Source organism: Procambarus clarkii, chromosome 49 (genome assembly GCF_040958095.1).
Source record: "Procambarus clarkii isolate CNS0578487 chromosome 49, FALCON_Pclarkii_2.0, whole genome shotgun sequence".
Lineage (NCBI taxonomy): Eukaryota > Metazoa > Arthropoda > Malacostraca > Decapoda > Cambaridae > Procambarus > Procambarus clarkii.
The window spans coordinates 16,219,253-16,240,695 of NC_091198.1; the positions used below are offsets into that span (position 1 = coordinate 16,219,253).

Consider the following 21,443-nt stretch of genomic DNA (forward strand, 5'->3'; position numbering starts at 1 on the left):
GGTATTTCGGGTTTGGACCAATAGAACCGCAGAACCGACACGAATTGCGCATTTCGTTACCATGGCAAAGCTTTCGCTGCCTGCCAGGGGTCCCCGCTCCTGTGCCAGGTAAGTTACGGGCTCACCATAGCCCGTGCTACTTGCAACTTGTTCCGAGTAGCTGAATCTATAACAACAACATGCCAGGGGTAAAATTAGCGCTCTGGGCCGGCAGGGAGAGCGAGGCTTGAGTTGCTAAGCTGTCCCTAAGCTTAGGGACAGTTCTGGCTCTGCTCAAAAGAGCCACCACTTACGGGCTATTCATGCCCGTGCCACCTTTTGCGTGGCTTAATCTTTATCAATCAATCATCATGTTGGTCTGCAGGGTCGTGTACCATCTTGAAGTGTGTCTGGGTCTCTAATCATCTCTTGTTCTGATTGATTGATGAACATTAAGCCACCCAAAAGGTGGCACGGGCATGAATAGCCCGTAAGTGGTGGCCCTTTTGAGCCATTAACAGTATCAAGAGCTGATACTGGAGATCTGTGGAGGCGCGACTGCACCCTGCGTGACGGGAGATGTACTCACCTAATTGTGCTTGCGGGGGTTGAGCTTTGGCTCTTTGGTCCCGCCTCTCAACTGTCAATCAACTGGTGTCAACAGTTGACAGATCAACAGATGTCTTCCGTCCCTCTTGCTCTACGTTCTCTCATTTTAAATAGGTGTCCTCGTCCATCTTGTCTGGGGAGAGAGAGGGAGGGGTTGTGGGGGAAGGGTGGGGGATGGTAGGGAAGGGGGGGGGTGGTGATGTAGGGAAAGGGGAGTTAAGGTGCGGTTTTGGGGTGCTGGGGAATTGATCGCATTCTTCAATCAAGGTAGATAAGGATTACTGGTAAAATTCTTCTTTCTTGCTAAAGGATGTTAGACAGACTAAGAGTGTGTTATTCAATCAAGTTATAAGTCCTGTGGTCATGTTGGGTCTCAACATGACACAGGTCTTCCGGACGCAGGTTCGAATCCTCGTCACGGCCCTTGTGGATTTGTTCATTTGATGCATCACGTTAGTGTGATCTCTGTGTGTAATCTCAATACAACATTATTTCTCTCCGACATAAATCATCTTATTAAAGACCTAATTGGCGATTTCTGGTCTTAATCGAAGAAAGATTAATATTGAGTTTATACGTGGAGAATTATCTCCAAGTTACGAATAAGTTCTGATTCGTTCCTGTGCTGTTTGGTAGTTTGAAGTGCCAATTAACATGCATTAAAAAACAAACTTGTGTCTCTGATCATTTGAACAAATCCACAAGGGCCGTGATGAAGATTCGAACCTCCGTCTGGGATGATCCCAGATGCGCTTTAGTCGACTGCCAAGCATATCTCTTCAGTTTATTGGGTTAAAATGTTATTTTATCACAGGCAAATGATCATTATATTTTATCTCGGTGTCTAATAAACTTTGAATTCAAATATTCTGATTTAACCTGAAACTCAACATATGATTTTTAATTAATTTAAATTCATAAAAAACACAAGAGGGAGATATTTTCAACGTCCCATTTTTTTGGGTCCCGGGCCCGGGCCCAATGGTTGCGGAGGCGCAGGTCCCATTGGTCCTGGGTACGAGAGAGTTGTTGTGGGATGTAGCAGGTTGCTGGACTCTCCAGTTGATGAGGTGACTACAGGAGTGGTTACAGTGGTTGACTCTCCCGGTACAGTGGTCCTGGGGGTAGATGAAGCAAGAGGAGCGATACTGGTGGTAGATGAGACTCTTCCTGAAGGTGTACTGGTAGAAGGAGCAGTAGAGGGTAGTGTAGAGGCGCCTGGTGTAGAGGACCCGGAACTGACAGCTTCCTCTATTGGGGAAAACATTAAGAGGATTTAATGTTATAGAGAAGCAAAACACTTCAATGCATTCCATATAGAGGGGTGGGTAATATCGGGGTAAGCGTCAAGCCATTACGACTATATAAGCACTTGCAAGGGGTCAGGATTTGGGTAGGGACAGGGGAAAGGAATGGTGCCTAATTACTTATGGACGGTCGGGGATTGAACGTCGACCTGCATGAAGCGAAACCGTTGCTCTACCGTCCACTCTAAGTGGTTGGACGTCTTTGCACAGAGCATCAGCATTTTTTTTAATTAAAGACGAGGTTAAAACTATCAATAATACTCTTCTTAAGAGTCAAATGAGAGTCAGATATATCCTAAAAAAATATTTTTATGAGATGATAATTCGTTCCGAACTGTTTAATAACAACACAAAAAAATCCCACTACATATGAATAACGTAAACAGGATATCCCCCACCTTGATGAACCGGCGTATAGGTAGTGGCGTTATCCTCAGGTAGATAGCCGGAGACGCTGGCGTAGATAACGCAGGTGTAGTCGACGAGGTCAGTGTTGGTCAGAGTGAAGGCGGGACAGGAGGAGAGTGAACACACACTGGCGCACAAGACAAGGCTCTTGTGGACCTGTAGGTGAAGGAAAACTGTCCTAGCGAATGACCGCCTCGGCCCCCTCCCGCCAAAAACACACACACCGAAACTACGACGTTGGTACAACGTTCGAACAAGTTTTAACACCTGCTAACCAGTTATAACAACCAATATAGCAAGTTGTAACAACGTTCTAATACGTCATAAACACGTTAAGCCAAGATGTAACAACTTTATTACAAGTTGTAACAAGCGGAAAATAGAGACAGTTTCGGTTTGTGTTTCCAGGGGAGTTTTATATTTTAAATATTTTTTTATTATATATTAAAATTTTAATATTATTTTATTTTATAATTTTAATATTTAATTAGTTTTATATTAAAATATTTTTTCGTAAAATATTTCACAATCTGTCGCGAATATTTTACATGTGTGAATATTTGTGTAGTCAATATGTAGGCTAAGTCTTTTTTATATAATACATTTTAGCACTTTTATGTAATGTTCATTTTTTTTCCTGTTTTGGGGGGGCTTCAACTGATATGGTAATTAGCTATCACAAGGTCTGAAGTTAACAGCACTCACCTGTAGGGTAGTTACGATGTTTCCAATAGTCTTCTTTCCTGGTGAGGCAGTGTATAGTGTCCCTGGTGTGGTGACTGTGGTAGAGGTCACCACACACGCCCACATCGCCGCCCACATCACCGCCCACACTACTGCTACTGCCGCCCACGACCTCCAATCAAGCTGAAATATATATCTTTATTTACCTAAATAAACATTTATTTATATTTATCTTTTTGTAGGTTGTAAAGCTGTTTCTCTTCTGTCGGGCAAAGGAATTAGGATTATAAAGCACTGGGAAGGGGTCAGGATAAGGATTTGGGACGGGGCAGGGAAGGAATGGTGCCCCAACCACTTGTGGACGGTCGGGGATTGAACACCGACCTGCATGAAGCGAGTCCGTCGCTCTACCGTTCAACCCAAGTGATTGGGTATATCTGGTAATAGTTTCTCCCTAGTCACACATACACAGCCTCGCTCCTGTGCCAGGTAAGGCCACTACGGGCTCACCATAGCCCGTGCTACTTGGAACTTTTGTTCTGAGTAGCTGAATCTAAAACAATAACCCTAGTTAAATGACCTTTGTCAAGGAACTCACCCTAGAGGAAGGACTTGGGGAGGCGTGAAGCTTCATTGCTCAAGAGACAGCTAGACGCTCTCTACCTCCGCTCTTGACGCTCTCAAGAGTTCTAATGCTGATATAGTCTCAAGCATCGCTCCTCAAGCCTTAAGAACCACCTAGATCCATTCGCGGATAATGTCAACCAAACTACCCAACACATGAACACAAACCAATCAAATTCATCGCTGAATGAGCAAACACCAATCAGGTTTATTCCAGGGCGAGGAATTGACCAATGAACGGTTTGCCTTGAGGTCTCAAACACCCCCTATGTGGCTCGTATCAAAAGATTTCTTAGAAGTTAAATGAGTGCCCAATCACGCATATCGACGTTCGTGGTTCGTAAACCAAGGCACATAGACCGGGATGGCTAATGCAGTCATTTCTCAAGCCTCATTGTCACCACCATTTGAAGCCTGTCACAGAGACATTTGAAGCCTCGAAGCTGTCTCAGTCCGGTTCTGACACTGTTTACCAAGGCAATTTGTCGAATGAATTATTGCCTTACATAGGGACCTCTCTGAAGGTCCCACCGTGGGAATACTCTGGATACTCTCTGGGTACACTCTGGATACCCTCTGGGATAACCTGGATACCCTCTGGGTATACCCTGAAGCTAATACGTGCTCTGGGCATTTTATGTGTTAATATTTGGAATGAAATCTTAACATCTGCATAATTGCTGCACGTGTATTCACGACACCTGTTTTGCTTTCACACCATCATACATGCTATATCATCACACCTACACACACCTGCTATACCTACACACCTGCCTCAGCGAGGTGTTAGCAGTTGCCTATTAATATATACATTTGTGCGACTCAATGCTCCAGAATTCAGGTTGCTGCTTTGTCTAAACTCTCCTCCTGGCGCAGTGGTAAGACACTCGCCTGGCCCTTCGCGAGCGCTTTGCCCTGGGTTCGTATCCTGGCCGGGGAGGATTAACTGGGCGCCAGTCCTTAACTGTAGCCTCTGTTCACCCAGCAGTGAATGGCTACCTGGTTGTTAAACGATTTGGCGGGTCGTGTTCCAGGGAAATTAGGATTAAGGACCTGCCCGAAATGCTGCTATGGTGGCTGTACAAGAATATAATAACTCATATATATATATATATATATATATATATATATATATATATATATATATATATATATATATATATATATATATATATATATATATATATATATAATACATAATTTATATATACATAATTTTAAGTAATTTTTTCAACAACAAACTCACAGCAAAACACATTTATGTGTTTATTTATATGAATACATGTATATGTATCAAAGAGGATATATAAACACGTATATATATCAAAGAAGGGGGATATATAAACACATGTATGATATCTACTCGTTTATTATAAACTGAAACGATATACATAACTCTATCAGCAAGAACCAAGGGACCAGCCCAAGGACTCAAGTTGGAACACTTTCATACTTATACATTCCTAAATGGTTTCAAAGTTGATATGGTAACATAATAATGCACTTTAAACTTATAATTGTTAATTAATAATTAATTTAATTTAAGTGCTTACTGGAAAACCAGCAATTATACTGTGAAGTTTACTTCGAGGTCCTAGAGTATTCTCTCAGGGAGTATATACCCCCAGGAGTGTGGTATACTTCTGGGTTGTATAAATCCCTTTTGTTTACGTACAGTAGAAGAAACATGGCGCCTCTTGTGGTACACTATATACAATTGTTTTTATTAAATACAGAATCTAGAAACATTTGGGAGAGTTAGATATACAATCATACAGGCAGTGGAATATACAACAGTTTCTTTTAATGCCATAAATAACAAAGGTTTGCCTGTAAGAAGTTAAGTAGCGAGTGCGGGCGAACAAAGTTTGGAATTAAACCATTAAAATTCCATTATGAAACTTAAAATCGAGGCTAGCTTAGTTAGGGGTTAGTTATAATATCGTTCTCTGTGATTGCCTAAGTCGGCGTGAAGAGGGGAGACTCAAGAACATGTATCACTCCGTTGGACGCAGTGATGTCGGCGTAGATGATATTTACACCATTCACGGTTGCTTTGTCTGGAAAGAAAAATGTATAACATTACTTCCCGCACCTCTAGGAACAGAGGTGTGTGTAGTACAAAGGTGTGTTTATAAAGATCATCGAACAGGTGTGGGTACCTGGTTGTTAAACGATTTGGCCGGTTGTATTCCGGAGAAAATAGGATTAAGGACCTATTTTCCCGGGAAAATAGGATTAAGGACCTGCCTGAGACGTTATGGGGGGCTGTACAAGAATGTAAGAACTCTTATATATATAAATAAATAATAAGAATATTCAACTAAAATAAATAAGCACAAAACGCTATGTATATTAGCGACTTTGTAAGAACATCGATATTACGAACTCTAACAATCTAATATACCTTTTTGTATATAAATAAAAAGTAAAAGAAATTAAACACATAAGGTTTGAAAATTTTAATATAATTTATTTTTGTTGGGGGCAGGAAGCCTATGATTAATAAATAAATAATAAATTAATAGTTAATTTAGGTAAAAGTATACAGTACATACAAAATAAATTACAAACAGAATTTTGGGTGTCTAGATCGAGAGTTCCAGCCCAGCTCCTGTGCCGGGTAAGTCCACTACGGGCTCACCATAGCCCGTGCTACTTCGATTTTTTTTTGTTCCCAGTAGTTGAATCTCTAACAGCAACAACATATAGATCGAGTTAGTACATACTACGCCAAAAGCCACTAATACGCACAGCGTATTAATCGTCTCACCTTGATTGATGAGAATGGTGGTGAGCGAATGGTTAGTGTTGGAGATGAGCGGCCAGATGTTGGAGAAGCCCGCCGTGAACCAGGCGCCCTCCACCACGTGCGACATCACCCACTCTGTAATGCCATAGAAAGATCAATATCTAACATGAATCCACACGGGCCTTGATTAGGGTTTGAATCTACGCACGGGATATTCCTAGACGTGCCTTGGTCAATTGTATATATATAAAGCGATATAACACCTTATTGTGATTTCTGTGTGTATCTATACTAAATTTTTTGAACTGCGTAATCTACGCTTGTTATGATCATAAGGCCAAAAATAAGGCTACATAAGGCCAAAAATAAGGCTACATAAGGCCAAAAATAAGGCTACATAAGGCCAAAAATAAGGCTACATAAGGCCAAAAATCGTCGTACTAGGAAATGGCAGCGGCTCTCGGATTTAACATAATATCCCGTTTTCTGTTTTGAGTCCTCTGGTGGATTAGGATAAGGGGGCACTTTAGTATGACTGTTTCTTGACGTTGGTAGTCCCTAGGAGGGCGGGACTGGCTCGGTCAGTCAGCAAGATGCTTATAAACTTAACCTTACCACAGTGACATGCACATTCTACCCGTTCTCGCAATTGCTTATAGTCAGTATTTTGCTTATGAATAAGTACATATGTGATATACTAATGTATTGTGAATATTTGAGTTTACCTAAAAAGAAAAATAGATAATGAATAGAAAACCACGACCTAACCTAACCTTCTTAGTATGTTAAGATAAACATTTTATTGCATCTTAATTACAATTAGCAACATGACACGACTATTTACATCTGCTTTACAGGAGCCAAAGATGCATAATATTGCCTGATCTTACCTGAAGATGAGTACTGACTCACCTCTTCTTGCCAATGGGTCTTCTGGGAGGCTCAGGTTGCCGAAGCCGTGGTCGGAGGGTACGAACACGGTGTAAGGCCCGAGACCTGCCGAACAAACAACGGATTACACACAGAAATCCCAATAGCGTGATGCATCATATGAACAAATCCACAAGGGCCGTGACGAGGGTTCGAACCTATGATTAGATGGTTGATTAGATGTATTTCTAGGTTTATTTGATAAAAGCCTTTACGGCGAAAAAAAAAACAAGTACAAACAGTTCGACTCGTTTCCATGGACGTACCTGAGAGATACCGAAGGAGCAGCGGGTCTTCGTTAACCAAATTAGCGAACGAGGTCAGAGCTGGAGCGAGGCTGATGGTGGTGGATAGGTCGCCGTAGGGAGCGTACAGTAGACGATCCACCACGTGGATGACCCCATTCAGGGCCACTTCATCCAGGTCAGTGATTACGCTGCCACCAACTACCCATCGCTAACAACCAACGTCCCGAAAAGAGGGTGTTATGTTGATAGAGGCTAACTACCACCCCTCTCTCTCTCTCTCTCTCTCTCTCTCTCTCTCTCTCTCTCTCTCTCTCTCTCTCTCTCTCTCTCTCTCTCTCTCTCTCTCTCTCTCTCTCTCTCTCTCTCCCATCAGGAGAGAGAGAGATCTCCAAGATATCCAAGAGATAACTCCCATATCCAAGAGTTATACGTTGATTTAACGACGTGACTCTTGGATATCAAGCCCACTGGGAGGTATGGATTCTCATACGGATATCGGGATAATAAATTTAATGGATATTAGGCATTATCCAGATATGGTAAATGGATTAAGGCTCTGGTACGTAATGTTAAAATATGTTAAATCAATGACTATCCCAATTTATACGTATGATGGAAATTATATAACATTTCGGTCCGTATTGGATCTTCATAAAATCGTAACTGGACTTGATAAAAGTCCAGTGGACTTTATAAGGGTCCTGTGAAGACTAAAGGTCCAGGACAGACCGAAACATCATCATTGTTTTATAGTTTTACAGTCAAATGCAACTTTTTTTTACAACATATTAAAAAATATATATATGAACACAATAAAAATTTCAAGTCTTAACCAAAAAAAATTAAAGTAATTTACGCAAGAGGGATGGAAATATCAGGGGGAAAGCGCCAAGCCATTACGACTATATAGCACTGGGAAAAAGGGGTCAGGATAACGATTTGGGATGGGACGGGACAGGGGAAGGAATGGAATAGATTCCCAAATGGGCTCGTTAGACGCCAATTATACTCACCGCTAACTGCCCCTCAATGTAGTAATTAAGCCTAAGGGTATGGCCGGCGTGGAGAGTAGGAAGATGGACCCCAGGCCTGAAGGAGGCGCCGCTGGTGAACCTGCCAGGAACTAGGTGATACGACACCAGACGTCGCAGGAAACGCCTGCTGGCCACGATCTGCTGGAAGGTGCTACTAGGGATCGAACTGATGGCTGCGTCGCTCGGGGCGAAGACCGTCCATGGGCCTGTGGAAATACACACACATGGGGCTATGTAGAACCTTTACAACGACGAATCATCACAATGCAAAAAATTTAAATTAAATGATTTTATCATTTAAAACGTTCAAACAGTCAATATTGAACATATGTTGTATTTTTAAATAATATAAATAGGTAGTTTTCAATCAATTCTGATGAATACTAATGAATCAAAGCTTTGCAAAGGTTCTATATTCACCATTTTTGGTTTTAAACAAAACTTAGGACGATTTCCAATAGAGAGAATACATATTAGTCTTACATAACCATTAAAATCACCATTTCCGTTTTCGGAAACCATTTCTGCCCGAAACGCTTTGCGTAATAGTGGCTTTAGGCATTGTATGTACTAGCTCTTATCTATAAAGCCAACAAACTTTGTAAAATCTCTTTATGTATGTACCTTTACCTAAATAAAAATTATTATTATTATTATTATTATTATTATTATAAAAGGCCTCATTCGAGGTCAACAGAACACCTGAAACTACCTTTTTGAGGTTATCTTGAGATGATTTCGAGGTTTAGCGTCCCCGCGGCCCGGTCCTCGACCAGGCCTCCTTTTTGTTACACATCCTCCAGGAAGCAGCCCGTAGCAGCTGTCTAACTCCCAGGTACCTATTTACTGTTACATGAACAGGTGCATCAGGATGAAAAAAAAACTCTGCCCATTTGTTTCCGCCTCCACCGGGGATCGAACCCGGAACCTCAGGACTACGAATCCGAAGCGTTGTTCGCTCAGCCGTCAGACCCCTAAACCTTTTGTTCAAACATTTTCCAAAATAGCAAATGCCGGCGTTAGTAAATGTTTCGAAAGAAATACATAATCTATCCATTTATGGCATTTGATATACACGTGTATAGTGTATAATATACACGTGTATAGTGTATAATATACACGTGTATAGTGTATAATATACATAAAAGCAATTAATAGTTATAAAACTTTCATATGAACTTTCTTAACATATATATATATATATATATATATATATATATATATATATATATATATATATATATATATATATATATATATATATATATACACCTGACTCTAACTGCCTACATACATACGTGGCTCTAATTGCTCTCCAGTATTACTTGAAAATGTAATAACAACTTACCGGAAAGCCCCATACTATAACATTATAGTATAATATTAGCATATTCTCACCCCATGATTCCTTTAAGAACCTAAGCTTCGAACTACAAGAAAAGAGCTACGATCTTCTGGGTTACCTCGAGACTGACTTTAGAAACTGCTATGAAGATTCGTCTTAAGTATATTTACCATCAAGACTGAGGGTCAGCTTAAGTCCAGCGCGATCTACTAAATCCAGAAACCTTGTGAGATTAAGTCTTTCTAGGAGACCAAGGACGTCCAGTTGGACTTTTTCTTCCTTCGTCGCGGCTTCTGTTGGGGACCAGACCGGCGAGCCCTCTGGGACCACAAGAACCGGAGTCGAAGTCTTAGTTCCCGAGGTATCGGGACTAGTTTCTGGACTTTCAGTCGTGGTTTGTGGTCCGCTTGGGTGACCAAAAGCAGCGTCAGAGACTGAAATTAAATCTTAGTGTTATCGTGAGCCACGTTGGGATATCTTGCGATAACGAGATTGAGTGGAGAGAACTATCGGGAGAAGTGGCCAAGCCATTACGACTATATAGCACTGGGAAGGGATGTGGATTTGGGATGGGACGGGGCAGGGAAGGAATGGTGGGCCAACCACTTGTGGATGGTCGGAGATTGAACGCTGACCTGCATGAAGCGAGACCGTCGCTATACCGTCCAGCCCAAGTGGTTGGGCTGAGCAATGTTGGAATATCATGCAATAACGTGATTGATTAAGTGGTCCTTAGCTTTAGCATAGTGAAGATATATCAAGTTCTTTAGGTGAAATACTCAAATCTTATGGAAGTTATTTAAGTTAATTTCAAATATTTCATTTTATTTCAGTTAATGGCTAGAATTCAGAGCTATATACACTACAAATCGTTGATCACAGTGAGTGTACCTTGAACGATGTCTATTGGTTTATTATCGTTGTCTGAGGTCAATATGATCTCATTCCCAGTTTTCGAGAAGTTTAATCCATTTGTTTGGGACAAGTGAAGAGTTGTATAATCTGTTGTATTTTTTAATACATCGTTTCTATCTTCATTAATTCCCTGTTTTTGTGGTGTTGTGGTTGTGGGCGGTTGTGGCCTCCTGGAAGCATTGTTGTGGAACGGCATAGATTCACCAATAGCTGAGTGGGAGTCATCTTTAGAATGTTGTTCGTAGGTCTTGTCTAACAATCCCAGAAAAGTGATGAGGTCTGAATTCCGAGTATCAATAGCTTGATTATTTGAGCTCTGCCAAGAATCTGATCCCACTGTTTGCAGGCTCTGTGAAGCGCCTGAGCTCTCTTTAGAGCCCAGGTGCATATTGAGCTCCGGGGAAGACTGCTCTTCCATCCCAGTTTGGTCATTGGGAGCATAAATGTTATTCTCTGCCGGTGGAGCACTCGCAAAACCCAGACTTTCCATATATTCCTGAAAGGAAGGAACGTACGGAAGTGATGATTCCTGATTAGTCTGTTTACCCGGCGGCGTCTTGGAAATGGTTTCAGGGCTTGGAATGAAGCCCAGGAAAGGATCGGAATCAGGAGTTTCATACAAGCCGCTGAGTGAGGGGACGCCCGGAACACTGTCTAATTTTAATTTAAAACTTGGAAATATTGGAGCTTCGGTGTGACTGAGGAAGGGGTAGGAGATGGTGGTGGGATCCGAACCGAGGTCGGACTCTGGAATGACATCGGCAGCCAAGTGAACCACTCCATTGGTTGCTGTGAGGTTCCAGGATCGTAGGGGTATGCCGTTGGCAGAGATCGTTCCTGGAAGCAACCATAATTTTGAATTGACTGGAATTGCAACAGAAATCAACCATAATTTGACTTAGAATCACATGTAATTATATTTGGCTGCAGGCCTCTAGTATGAAACTAACAGATACACATTCAAATTCATATATTATGTAGTATCAGATCACTATAAACTCTACGACCCTTCAAGGATTCGAACCTGGGCAAATATATTTTTTGTTCAACTTCGTCATGCTTCCCTGGGAAACTATAATGGAGGATAGTGATCATACTCACCATCAACATCCCTCCTGAAGGTGACAGAGGTGCCGGCTAGAGTGACAAGAGTGCGCTTCTGAAGCAGCCCCTCCGAGTACCAGGCGCCCCTGAAGGTATGTCTAGCCAGTAGGTCTCGACCCTGGGCCCTATTCATGAGTAAACCCGGCCATGAGTAACCCTTGGAGGTGATGGCTGAGTCCGGGGGAGCCACCAAGGTGTAGGTACCTGAGTATGAATACTACATGAATATATATTACGGGTTATTCATGCCCGTGACACCTCTTGGGTGGCTTAATCTTTACCAATCATGAATACGTATATTTAAGAGACTGGGATTTTTTTTAATAAATTGAGAGATTGTATTTTTTTTTTAGATTTAGATTTAGGGAGGAGCAGCTGTGCAGCTGAGAGCAGGGAGGAGCAGCTGTGCAGCTGAGAGCAGGGAGGAGCAGCTGTGCAGCTGAGAGCAAGGAGGAGCAGCTGTGCAGCTGAGAGCAGGGAGGAGCAGCTGTGCAGCTGAGAGCAGGGAGGAGCAGCTGTGCAGCTGAGAGCAGGGAGGAGCAGCTGTGCAGCTGAGAGCAGGGAGGAGCAGCTGTGCAGCTGAGAGCAAGGAGGAGCAGCTGTGCAGCTGAGAGCAGGGAGGAGCAGCTGTGCAGCTGAGAGCAGGGAGGAGCAGCTGTGCAGCTGAGAGCAGGGAGGAGCAGCTGTGCAGCTGAGAGCAAGCAGGGGCAGCTGTACTCGCCCCCTACCCCTGCTCTTAGCTGTGCAGCTGAGGTCAGGGAGAAGCAGCTGTGCAGCTGAGAGCAGGGAGAAGCAGCTATGCAGCTGAGAGCAGGGAGGAGCAGCTGTACCCGCCCCTACCTGCCCTTAACTGTGCAGCTGAGGTCAGGGAGGAGCAGCTATGCAGCTGAGGACAGGGAGAAAGAGCAGCTGTTTACTTGCCTGACTGGATGAGGTCGGTGACGCTGAGAAGAGTGTTGACCCTGGAGTATGAGTGACCGCTGCCCACCAGTACCGTCTGCACCTGTCCCAGCGGTACCTCCAGTACCGTCTCTACCACCTGGTACCACGGGGGAGACAGGTGGGTAAATTAGACTCAAGGAAATGATTCAATTGAGTCGCATGAGTTAGGGGGAGCTTTCAGGGATGAGTGAGGTTACAGAAGTGGTCAGAAATGAGTCTTGAGTGCGTACCTGAACCCCCTCAGAGTGCGTACTTGACCCCGAGAGTGAATGCTCGACTCTATCATCAACATGACGCGCCTGTAGCATGATTAGTATGCATGGAACAATGCGCCGTCCCACCCATAATTCTGAGAGCAAGAGGTCACTACCTAAACCAACTTGTGGCTTGAATCAGCCTGTTGCTTGCGTCGCGGCCTCTCAGGCTATGTATTGATGACCAGATCACACACTTGAAGATGTGTGAGACGACGACGTTTCGGTCCGTCGTGGACCATTATCAAGGCGATTGATAATCGGGATTGATTGATACAGTCGACTTGATATGATGGTCCGAAATGGACCGAAACGTTGTGGTCGTCTCCTCGTTTTCTGGTGTGTGGGTTTTGGTCATATTTTCAGCCATGTTATTGGGCCTCATCGTCTGTTATACGTTGTTTGACGACTTTTTGGTGAAAAATAAAGTGTTGACTCTGTGAGGAAATGCATAATTCTAATTAAATAACTAAGAATGACAGGAATATGCAAGTGAAAAAGTGAATATGCGAGTCTATCTTCGTCTTTTCCTCTATAAATCGAAATCCTTTGGGAGGATTAATTCAGCCATGACTTAAGAATTATGTTTCGAACTTATTTCAATATATATTTTCTGTCATTTGCCTTGCACCTCGTCAGCTATTTCGTCTTGGTTTGAATCCCGGTCAGGGAGGATTGACTGGGTTACCAATCCTTTACTGCTCGGCCTTTTTCATCAAGCAGTAACCAAAATGGGACTCTTGGTGGCACAGATAAAATAGAATTAGACCACACCTACGACATTGAAACTGTTCACAAAGTTTCGAATGTAGATATGATAGAGCCCAGTAGGCTCAGGAATCTGTACGCATACCAGTTATTTAACAGTTTAGAGGCGGGTCCCCAGAGCCAGAGCTCAACCGCCGCAAGCATAGCTAGATGAGCACAGGCTGGCAATGAGGCTAACTCTCTCAGGACTCGTCAAATACTGACGTGGTAGAGTATATTAAAATATAGCCAATGGATAAGTATATAAGCAACTGATCCATGCTATAGACTATGTTAGAAGGAGGACGTTAGAAATGGATTGACCTTCAAATAACATTTGAAGACCTTTGGCCTTCAAATGGCTAAACTTTCAACTCATCCACGGCCTTGAGAGAACTCTGGAGTCAACTCACATATGCACTGACCACAAAACAGCACACAAATAAGGGGCCAAAATAGGTTTTAGAAGAATTATCATTAAGAGTCCCTGATGAGCAACTCCCAGAAACAATCAGAAGCATCCCAGCAGGGTTGCTAGCAGCATGTTTGCAACCACTCAGACTCATTGAAATCATACCAGTGGTCAACCCTTTACTAATGACGAGCTCCAAGCACATAGAAATAAAAGGCCCACAAAGGCTCTTGGAAATATATATATGGTAACGTGATGATATGGTTCACTAAGACACACAAAGTCTGATGTACTAAGCCACAAAGTCTGATGTACTAAGCCACAAAGTCTGATGTACTAAGCCACAAAGTCTGATGTACTAAGCCACAAAGTCTGATGTACTAAGCCACAAAGTCTGATGCCCTAACTCTGCAGGCGTAGGACAAGAATTGGTGCTCACCTCAAAGGACTTCAAACATAAGTCCTTTGAAAAAGACTTGTGTTACACAATGTAACACAGTTTCCCCATGTAACACACTTGTTACTGAGAGCAGCAGCAGCCTGCTCTCACAGCAGACAGTACTAGGGATTGAAGAACCTGTAGCAGAGATGAACTATAGACTAGATTAGAGTTAACACTATAAATGAAGAAAAAAGTGGAAATATTGAGTACAAACAAATGTACATTCCTCCAGACACTATTTACTCATTTGTAGTCAATTCCAGGAGCTGAGTAATCACTTCCAAAATGGCACTGCATCACTGATTGATGCATGCCAAGTCAGGCTACATTAATCGTGTTCAACCCTAAACTCACTAATTTGCATGAATTCGATAATACATTCAAAGAACTGTAAAACTTACAATGTTGCTGTATTTTTTAAGTACACACACAAAACACCCTCAACACACGAACCAAAACAATGCACTCACACACAGCACACTCAACACACGCCCAAACGCTTCTACTTGGCTCTGAATTACCGGTTTTAGCACCTGGAACCAGGCTAAATACCCAACATAACAAGCCAGCGGGTTTTCTTCCTATTGGGGAGTGTTGTACATGCTGCTATGGCGGTGTGTCCACTCACAGGATGAGTGACGCTGCCCAATACTGTCACTATGGGGGTGTGTCCACTCACAGGCTGAGTGACGCTGCCCAATACTGTCACTATGGCGGTGTGTCCACTCACAGGATGAGTGGCGCTGCCCAATACTGTCACTATGGCGGTGTGTCCACTCACAGGATGAGTAGCGCTGCCCAATACTGTCACTATGGCGGTGTGTCCACTCACAGGATGAGTGGCGCTGCCCAATACTGTCACTATGGCGGTGTGTCCACTCACAGGATGAGTGGCGCTGCCCAATAAACTCGGCCCTCGGGGCAAAAAACGTAAACAATTGACCGAACATTGGCATTATCCTCACCTGAATGGTGCCGTGAGTAAAGGGTAAGTCCCCCCTGGAAACGGCCGCCCCATTGACGAAAACGGAGCTTCCATACACATTAAACCTCAATTCGTGACCCAGCAAGGTCTTGAAAGTCGAGTCATTCGTGACTTCCGGGGCGGGTTGACCTCGAAGTGGAATGAGATGGTAAGCGAGGTCATTCCCGCGAGACAGCTGACGAAGTTCCTTGCGAGATAGGCGGGAGAATGCTGCTTCTGATGGGGCCAGCAGGATGTATGGACCTTTTTCTGTAAAAAATATATGAGTGATTTTAAGGGGATACTACAGTATTGCAGGAGAGGAGCCTAGTATACTGTGTAATTGCTACTACTCACTTTATCTTTAAGCATATAAAGTTCGCCTTAAGCTCTTTTATTTCAGGGCATCGAAGGTGTACTGAGATACAAAGTTTGGCGCATTAAGACAAAGTCTGGTGCAGCACTAAGACATAATGTCTGGCGCAGAAAGCCACAAAGTCTGGTTCACTAGTACACAAAGTCTGTTGTTGTACAATACGTTACCGAAACAATTATCGGGTGTATTAAAGTTCAGGTAACTGTACGCTAACACTAATATCCAGATTGAAGGTCAAAGGTCACAACCAATTATTTAGAATGACTCTCCTAAGTCTCTTTCGTTCCTGCACGTAAGAAAAAATTCTCAAATGTCATGACTGTTGATGAGCAGTTACTGTTAGATTGATGCGAACGGTTGCATCCAGAATGCAGTCTGTGCAACAGTCACTCCTAACTGCTGCAATAATATTGATAAAGCAAAGACTAATTATTGCAGGTTAAAGTCCTGAGGCTTCAGTTCAAGAATCTCCTCCCCTGCAGGATACTCAAGGCGAAGTCTGGACAAACTCTCAGTGTTCGAACACAAGAACAAAGGTTTAAAACAACCTCCACAAACGCTAGTAATTTTAGGTTAGGTCCGGGCCATTTAGAACATCATGAACATCAGCACTGCTCGAGAAAGCGAGCTAGTTCGAGACAGTACAATGAATGAACAAATCCACAAGGGCCGTGACGAGGATTCGAACCTGCGTCCGAGAGCATCCCAGACGCTGCCTTAATCGACTGAGCTACGACATGGTAAAAAGAATGACTTAGAATGGCATTTTACCATGTAGCTCAGTCGATTAAGGTCAGCGTCTGGGATGCTCTCGGTCGTAGGTTCGAATCCTCGTCACGGCCCTTGTGGATTTGCTCATTTGATGCATCTATTGTGATTTCTGTGTGTAATGTAATCTTTGCTACATTATGAATCCCTAGAGACTCACCTCCAGAGATGAGGAAGTTGAGGAGCCCTGAGGTCTCAAGGAGGATGAGGAGAGTGGTCAACCCCTCACGTTGCAAGGTGGCAACCACGCCCTTATCGTCCGGACTCCCACTCAGTCGAAACACCGTCGCGAATCGATCTATCGACGTCAGTGGGTCGAGTGGGGCTTCGTCTCGTACCGTACTGAGGGTGTATTCGAATGGAGATAATTAGCACCACAATAGTTTGAAACTCAACAATGTCATTAGGATATATACAATTGGGGTTTTCAGAGGCTTAGTAACAACCTGTCCTGTTACAATTTACGTCTTATGTGCACTCAGGCTAAAAATCGACGTAATTCTAAAATCGGCTCACGAAAGTGACGTATTGATCCGTTTTCTGTTTTGGGTCCTCTGGCTTAGGCTGTCAGGTTAGGAGAGGAAACTTTCAATTAACGTTTTGAAACCTTAGGAGAACTTCCTGGCCTCCTAACCTACCAGAGGACCCTTAACTTGCTGTTTTGGGGGAAAAATTCAAAATTTAATTTGAAAATAAATTTCCATTTTGAATTAGGTTGATATTTGGCCGTAGCGCATACGAGGGAAGAGCGACGTAATTTGTGAAAGGACAGGTTGTAGGGGCTCCTTAGAACTCTGTTTAAGAAGTTCCTGTGAACGCTGAGATAGTTAACAGGGGCCAGATTCACGAAAGCACTTACGAACGTGTACATCTTTTCTCAATCTTTGACGGCTTTGTTTTCATTTATTAAACAGTTTACAAGGTTAAAAACTTGCCAATCAACTGTTGTTATTGTTATAAACAGCCTCCTGGTGCTTCGGAGCTCATTAACTGTTTAATAATTGTAAACAAAGCCGCCAAAGATTGAGGAAAGATGTACAGGTTCGTAAGTGCTTGCGTAAGAGCTTTTGTGAATCTGGCCCAGGACTCCGACGTATATTAATGAAACTTGCAGGATGACCGGGGGTGTGTTAAGGATACTAGTAGGACGCCCAGATGGATGGAGGAATAAAAAGGACGCTACCAAGTCGCTTGGGAGAGTATGTTGATCTGTATCTCTTGGACCCCCTCCTTTGCCATTCTGGAAAAGGCCAAAGATCATTGTACTAGATCCTTACAGGCCCTAGACAAGCCACAGCCCTAAAGCACCTAGATAACATCAAAGGAACCCTATATATTGACCATGTCGTAGCTCAGTCGATTAAGGCAGCGTCTGGGATGCTCTCGGACGCAGGTTCGAATCCTTGTCACGGCCCTTGTGGATTTGTTCGTCTTTAAACCCCTAAATATATTAAAAATGTATGCTAAAATGATATATGTTTAACTTATACGTAACTTTAACATGCAAATAGTGATACAACAGAGAAATTAGTAACTTAGAGTTTCCTGAAGCAGCGGTGAAGGGGGAAGAGGGCCAAAACGGTGCCACCTAAAGGCTCTATCTTCCCTACAACTCTCACGTCTTGGACAGCAAACAGGTATAGAGTGTGTCGAGAGGGCCAAGCTGAAGGCCCTCGAAGACCCAGACGCCCAAGCTACTCCTACTCAAGACACTCTGATTCGACGCCTCTGAATATGTTTAGACTAATTTTTTTTTACTATTATTATTTTCTACCACTGACGTGGCCAGACATTTACAATGCTAACCAGCATATATATATATTTTTTCTTCTCTCCTCCATAGACAGGATGAGACCCAGGTGTCAGACCTAGAGCCAGGCGCTGTGTTCGTGAGGTCATTCAGTGCTGAGTAACTTGACACAAAGTCTAAGTTAAGTCTGTCAAGTTAATTCTGTCAAGTTAAGTCCGTAACTTGACACAAAGTCTAAGTTAAGTCTGTCAAGTTAATTCTGTCAAGTTAAGTCTGTAACTTGACACAAAGTCTAAGTTAATAAGTCTGTCAAGAATGATGAATGAGGAGAAAGCCGTATCGGGCATTGCCATATTTCAGAAATATAATTTGTGGACGAGGTTGACGCCATGATTGAGAAAAAAATATATATTAGATTCATCACAAAACACCGCAGATCCGCCTCATATCTGCAAATCTTCGAAAATCATCAATGCATATTGCACAATGAGGGCGGAGTTGCGCAGGGAGGGAATTATCAGGGGGAAAGCGCCATTAAGCCATTACGACTATATAGCACTGGGAAGGGGTCAGGATAAGGATTTGGGATGGGACGGGGGGAAAGGAATGGTGTCCAACCACTTATGGACGGTCGGGGATTGAACGCCGACCTGCATGAAGCGAGACCGTCGTTCTACCGTCCACCCCAAGTGGACGGTAGATTGACGAAGACAAAGATTGATTAAATTCTGACGAGTCCACTAACGTTGTTACGTGTCCACTAACGTTCTCACGTGTCCACTAACGTTGTGACGTGTCCACTAACGTTCTCACGTGTCCACTAACGTTGTGACGTGTCCACTAACGTTGTGACGTGTCCACTAACGTTCTGACGTGTCCACTAACGTTCTGACGTGACCACTAACGTTCGGACGTGACCACTAACGTTCTGACGTGTTCACTAACGTTGTGACGTGTCCACTAACGTTCTGACGTATCCACTAACGTTCTGACGTGATCACTAACGTTCTGACGTTGTCCACTAACGTTCTGACGTTGTCCACTAACGTTCTGACGTGTCCACTAACGTTCTGACGTGACCACTAACGTTCTAACGTGTTCAGTAACGTTGTGACGTGTCCACTAACGTTCTCACGTATCCACTAACGTTCTAATGTGTCTTGAAACGTTCGAACCCTTCTCGAACAGTGCTTCGTTCATATCCTTTGTTCGAATCCCACCAGTGAAAATGCTCCATCCACGTACAACATATATATATATATATATATATATATATATATATATATATATATATATATATATATATATATATATATATATATATATATATAAAACTTAGTTACGCAGCCCAACCAATTTCTAACTTATTTTTATATATAAGGAAATTCTTAGATCCATGTAAGAGGTCCAGAGATCGTAAATGCACACGTAAGTTCCTTTCCCCAACGTTTGATAGATATCGTACGTGCGTGTGGGCGCTCTGGCAGGCGCGCTGCTCAAGGTAACAGCCATCCCGTTAACTGTCTTCCCCTCCCAAGACCAGATATACATAACAAGGCCATTCATCCTTAAGGACCCTGACAGGGACCCCTCGTGTTTACATTATTATCTGTTCTTTTCACGGGATCGCCATAGCCCGTGCTGCTTCTTGGGACTTTTTGTTCCAAGTAGCGATTGTTAAACAAGAACATATCTGTTCTCCGGTCGGCCGAGCGGATAGCACGCTGGACTTGTGATCCTGTGGTCCTGGGTTCGATCCCAGGCGCCGGCGAGAAACAATGGGCAGAGTTTCTTTCACCCTATACCCCTGTTACCTAGCAGTAAAATAGGTACCTGGGTGTTAGACAGCTGCTACGGGCTGCTCCCTGTGTGTGTGTGTGTGTGTGTGTGTGTGTGTGTGTGTGTGTGTGTGTGTGAAGGGGACGACGGAAAATGAGATCAAACCTACCTATGACCATCCCCGGCCGAAGACCAGTCACCCTGCAAAGTTTGGCTTTAAGCCTCTGACCTCCATCCACGAACATTCTCTTCTACAGAACATTGATTTACTGTGAGTGATCACGTTACCTTATTGTCAAAGATTCGCTACCTGAAACAAAAAAGTTCCAAGTAGCACGGGCTATGGCGAGCCCGGAGTACGTTACCTTGCTCGGAGGCGCGCGAGGCGATGCTCGCGCGCGTAGACGTCCTCAGGGCGGGGGCTGAGCTTGAAGCCACGCGGTAAAGTCAAAGTTCCTACTCGACTTCGAAGTACCGGGTCGAAGTCCCCAAGACCCTTCAAGCCTGGGAACTCCAGTTGGCGCCTCACACGCTCCTGGGGGGAGGAGCATGATTAGGTGAGGAGCTACTTGGGAGCATGATTAGGTGAGGAGCTACAGGTAGGAGCATGATTAGGTGAGGAGCTACTTGGGAGCATGATTGGGTGAGGAGCTACTTGGGAGCATGATTGGGTGAGGAGCTACAAGTAGGAGCATGATTGGGTTATATTATATATTATATATAATATAGTACACCAAGATCTTTGTACACCAGAGAGGGAACTATCAGGGGGAAAGCGCCAAGCCATTACGACTATATAACATTTGAAAGGAATCAGGATAAGGATTTGGGATGGGACGGGGCAGGGAAGGAATGGGGCCCAACCATTTGTGGACGGTCGGGGGATTGAACGCCGACCTGCATGAAGAGAGACCGTAAACTCTACCGTCCAGCCCAAGTGGTTAATGATCCTCCCTGAATGATTCTTTGAACAATACGCGAACTGCACCTTGTATCGCGTATGTATCTACGTTACCTAATTCCCGGGTACCTACTTACTGCTAGGTGAACAGGGGTATTAGGTGAAACTT

General features: G+C 43.5%; 2 protein-coding genes across 2 annotated transcripts in view; both read right to left on the reverse strand.

The window, feature by feature from the left end:
• Positions 1 to 826: 826 nt before the first annotated feature.
• LOC138351231 (uncharacterized) lies at positions 827 to 3,707 on the reverse strand. The gene is made up of 4 exons (XM_069302865.1): positions 3,586 to 3,707; positions 3,009 to 3,170; positions 2,294 to 2,459; positions 827 to 1,839 (listed from the first exon to the last, which is right to left on the reverse strand). Exons 1-4 carry the CDS (start codon positions 3,619 to 3,621, stop codon positions 1,532 to 1,534), a joined length of 672 nt encoding a protein of 223 aa, XP_069158966.1. The 5' UTR covers positions 3,622 to 3,707; the 3' UTR covers positions 827 to 1,531.
• A 1,257-nt stretch (positions 3,708 to 4,964) lies between these two features.
• Positions 4,965 to 21,443, reverse strand: part of LOC123763205 (uncharacterized) — a 58,848-nt gene continuing 42,369 nt past the window's right edge. The window contains exons 4-15 of the mRNA XM_045750238.2: positions 20,739 to 20,908; positions 17,005 to 17,186; positions 15,702 to 15,970; positions 12,861 to 12,978; positions 11,937 to 12,143; positions 10,812 to 11,672; positions 10,091 to 10,354; positions 8,555 to 8,781; positions 7,560 to 7,749; positions 7,276 to 7,359; positions 6,385 to 6,498; positions 4,965 to 5,671 (exon numbers count right to left, since the gene is read on the reverse strand). Of these exons, the coding sequence (XP_045606194.2) occupies positions 5,571 to 5,671; positions 6,385 to 6,498; positions 7,276 to 7,359; positions 7,560 to 7,749; positions 8,555 to 8,781; positions 10,091 to 10,354; positions 10,812 to 11,672; positions 11,937 to 12,143; positions 12,861 to 12,978; positions 15,702 to 15,970; positions 17,005 to 17,186; positions 20,739 to 20,908 (2,787 nt within the window). The 3' untranslated portion in view covers positions 4,965 to 5,570. The remainder of the gene's footprint in view (positions 5,672 to 6,384; positions 6,499 to 7,275; positions 7,360 to 7,559; positions 7,750 to 8,554; positions 8,782 to 10,090; positions 10,355 to 10,811; positions 11,673 to 11,936; positions 12,144 to 12,860; positions 12,979 to 15,701; positions 15,971 to 17,004; positions 17,187 to 20,738; positions 20,909 to 21,443) is intronic.

Coding starts and splice junctions, on each gene's coding strand:
- LOC138351231 (XM_069302865.1), bottom strand. CDS start 3,621: ATGAAGCTTCACGCCTCCCCAAGTCCTTCCTCTAGG. Junction 3,171..3,585: donor CCCCAAGTCCTTCCTCTAGG/GTGAGTTCCTTG, acceptor TATATATTTCAG/CTTGATTGGAGGTCGTGGGC. Junction 2,460..3,008: donor ACATCGTAACTACCCTACAG/GTGAGTGCTGTT, acceptor CTTCACCTACAG/GTCCACAAGAGCCTTGTCTT.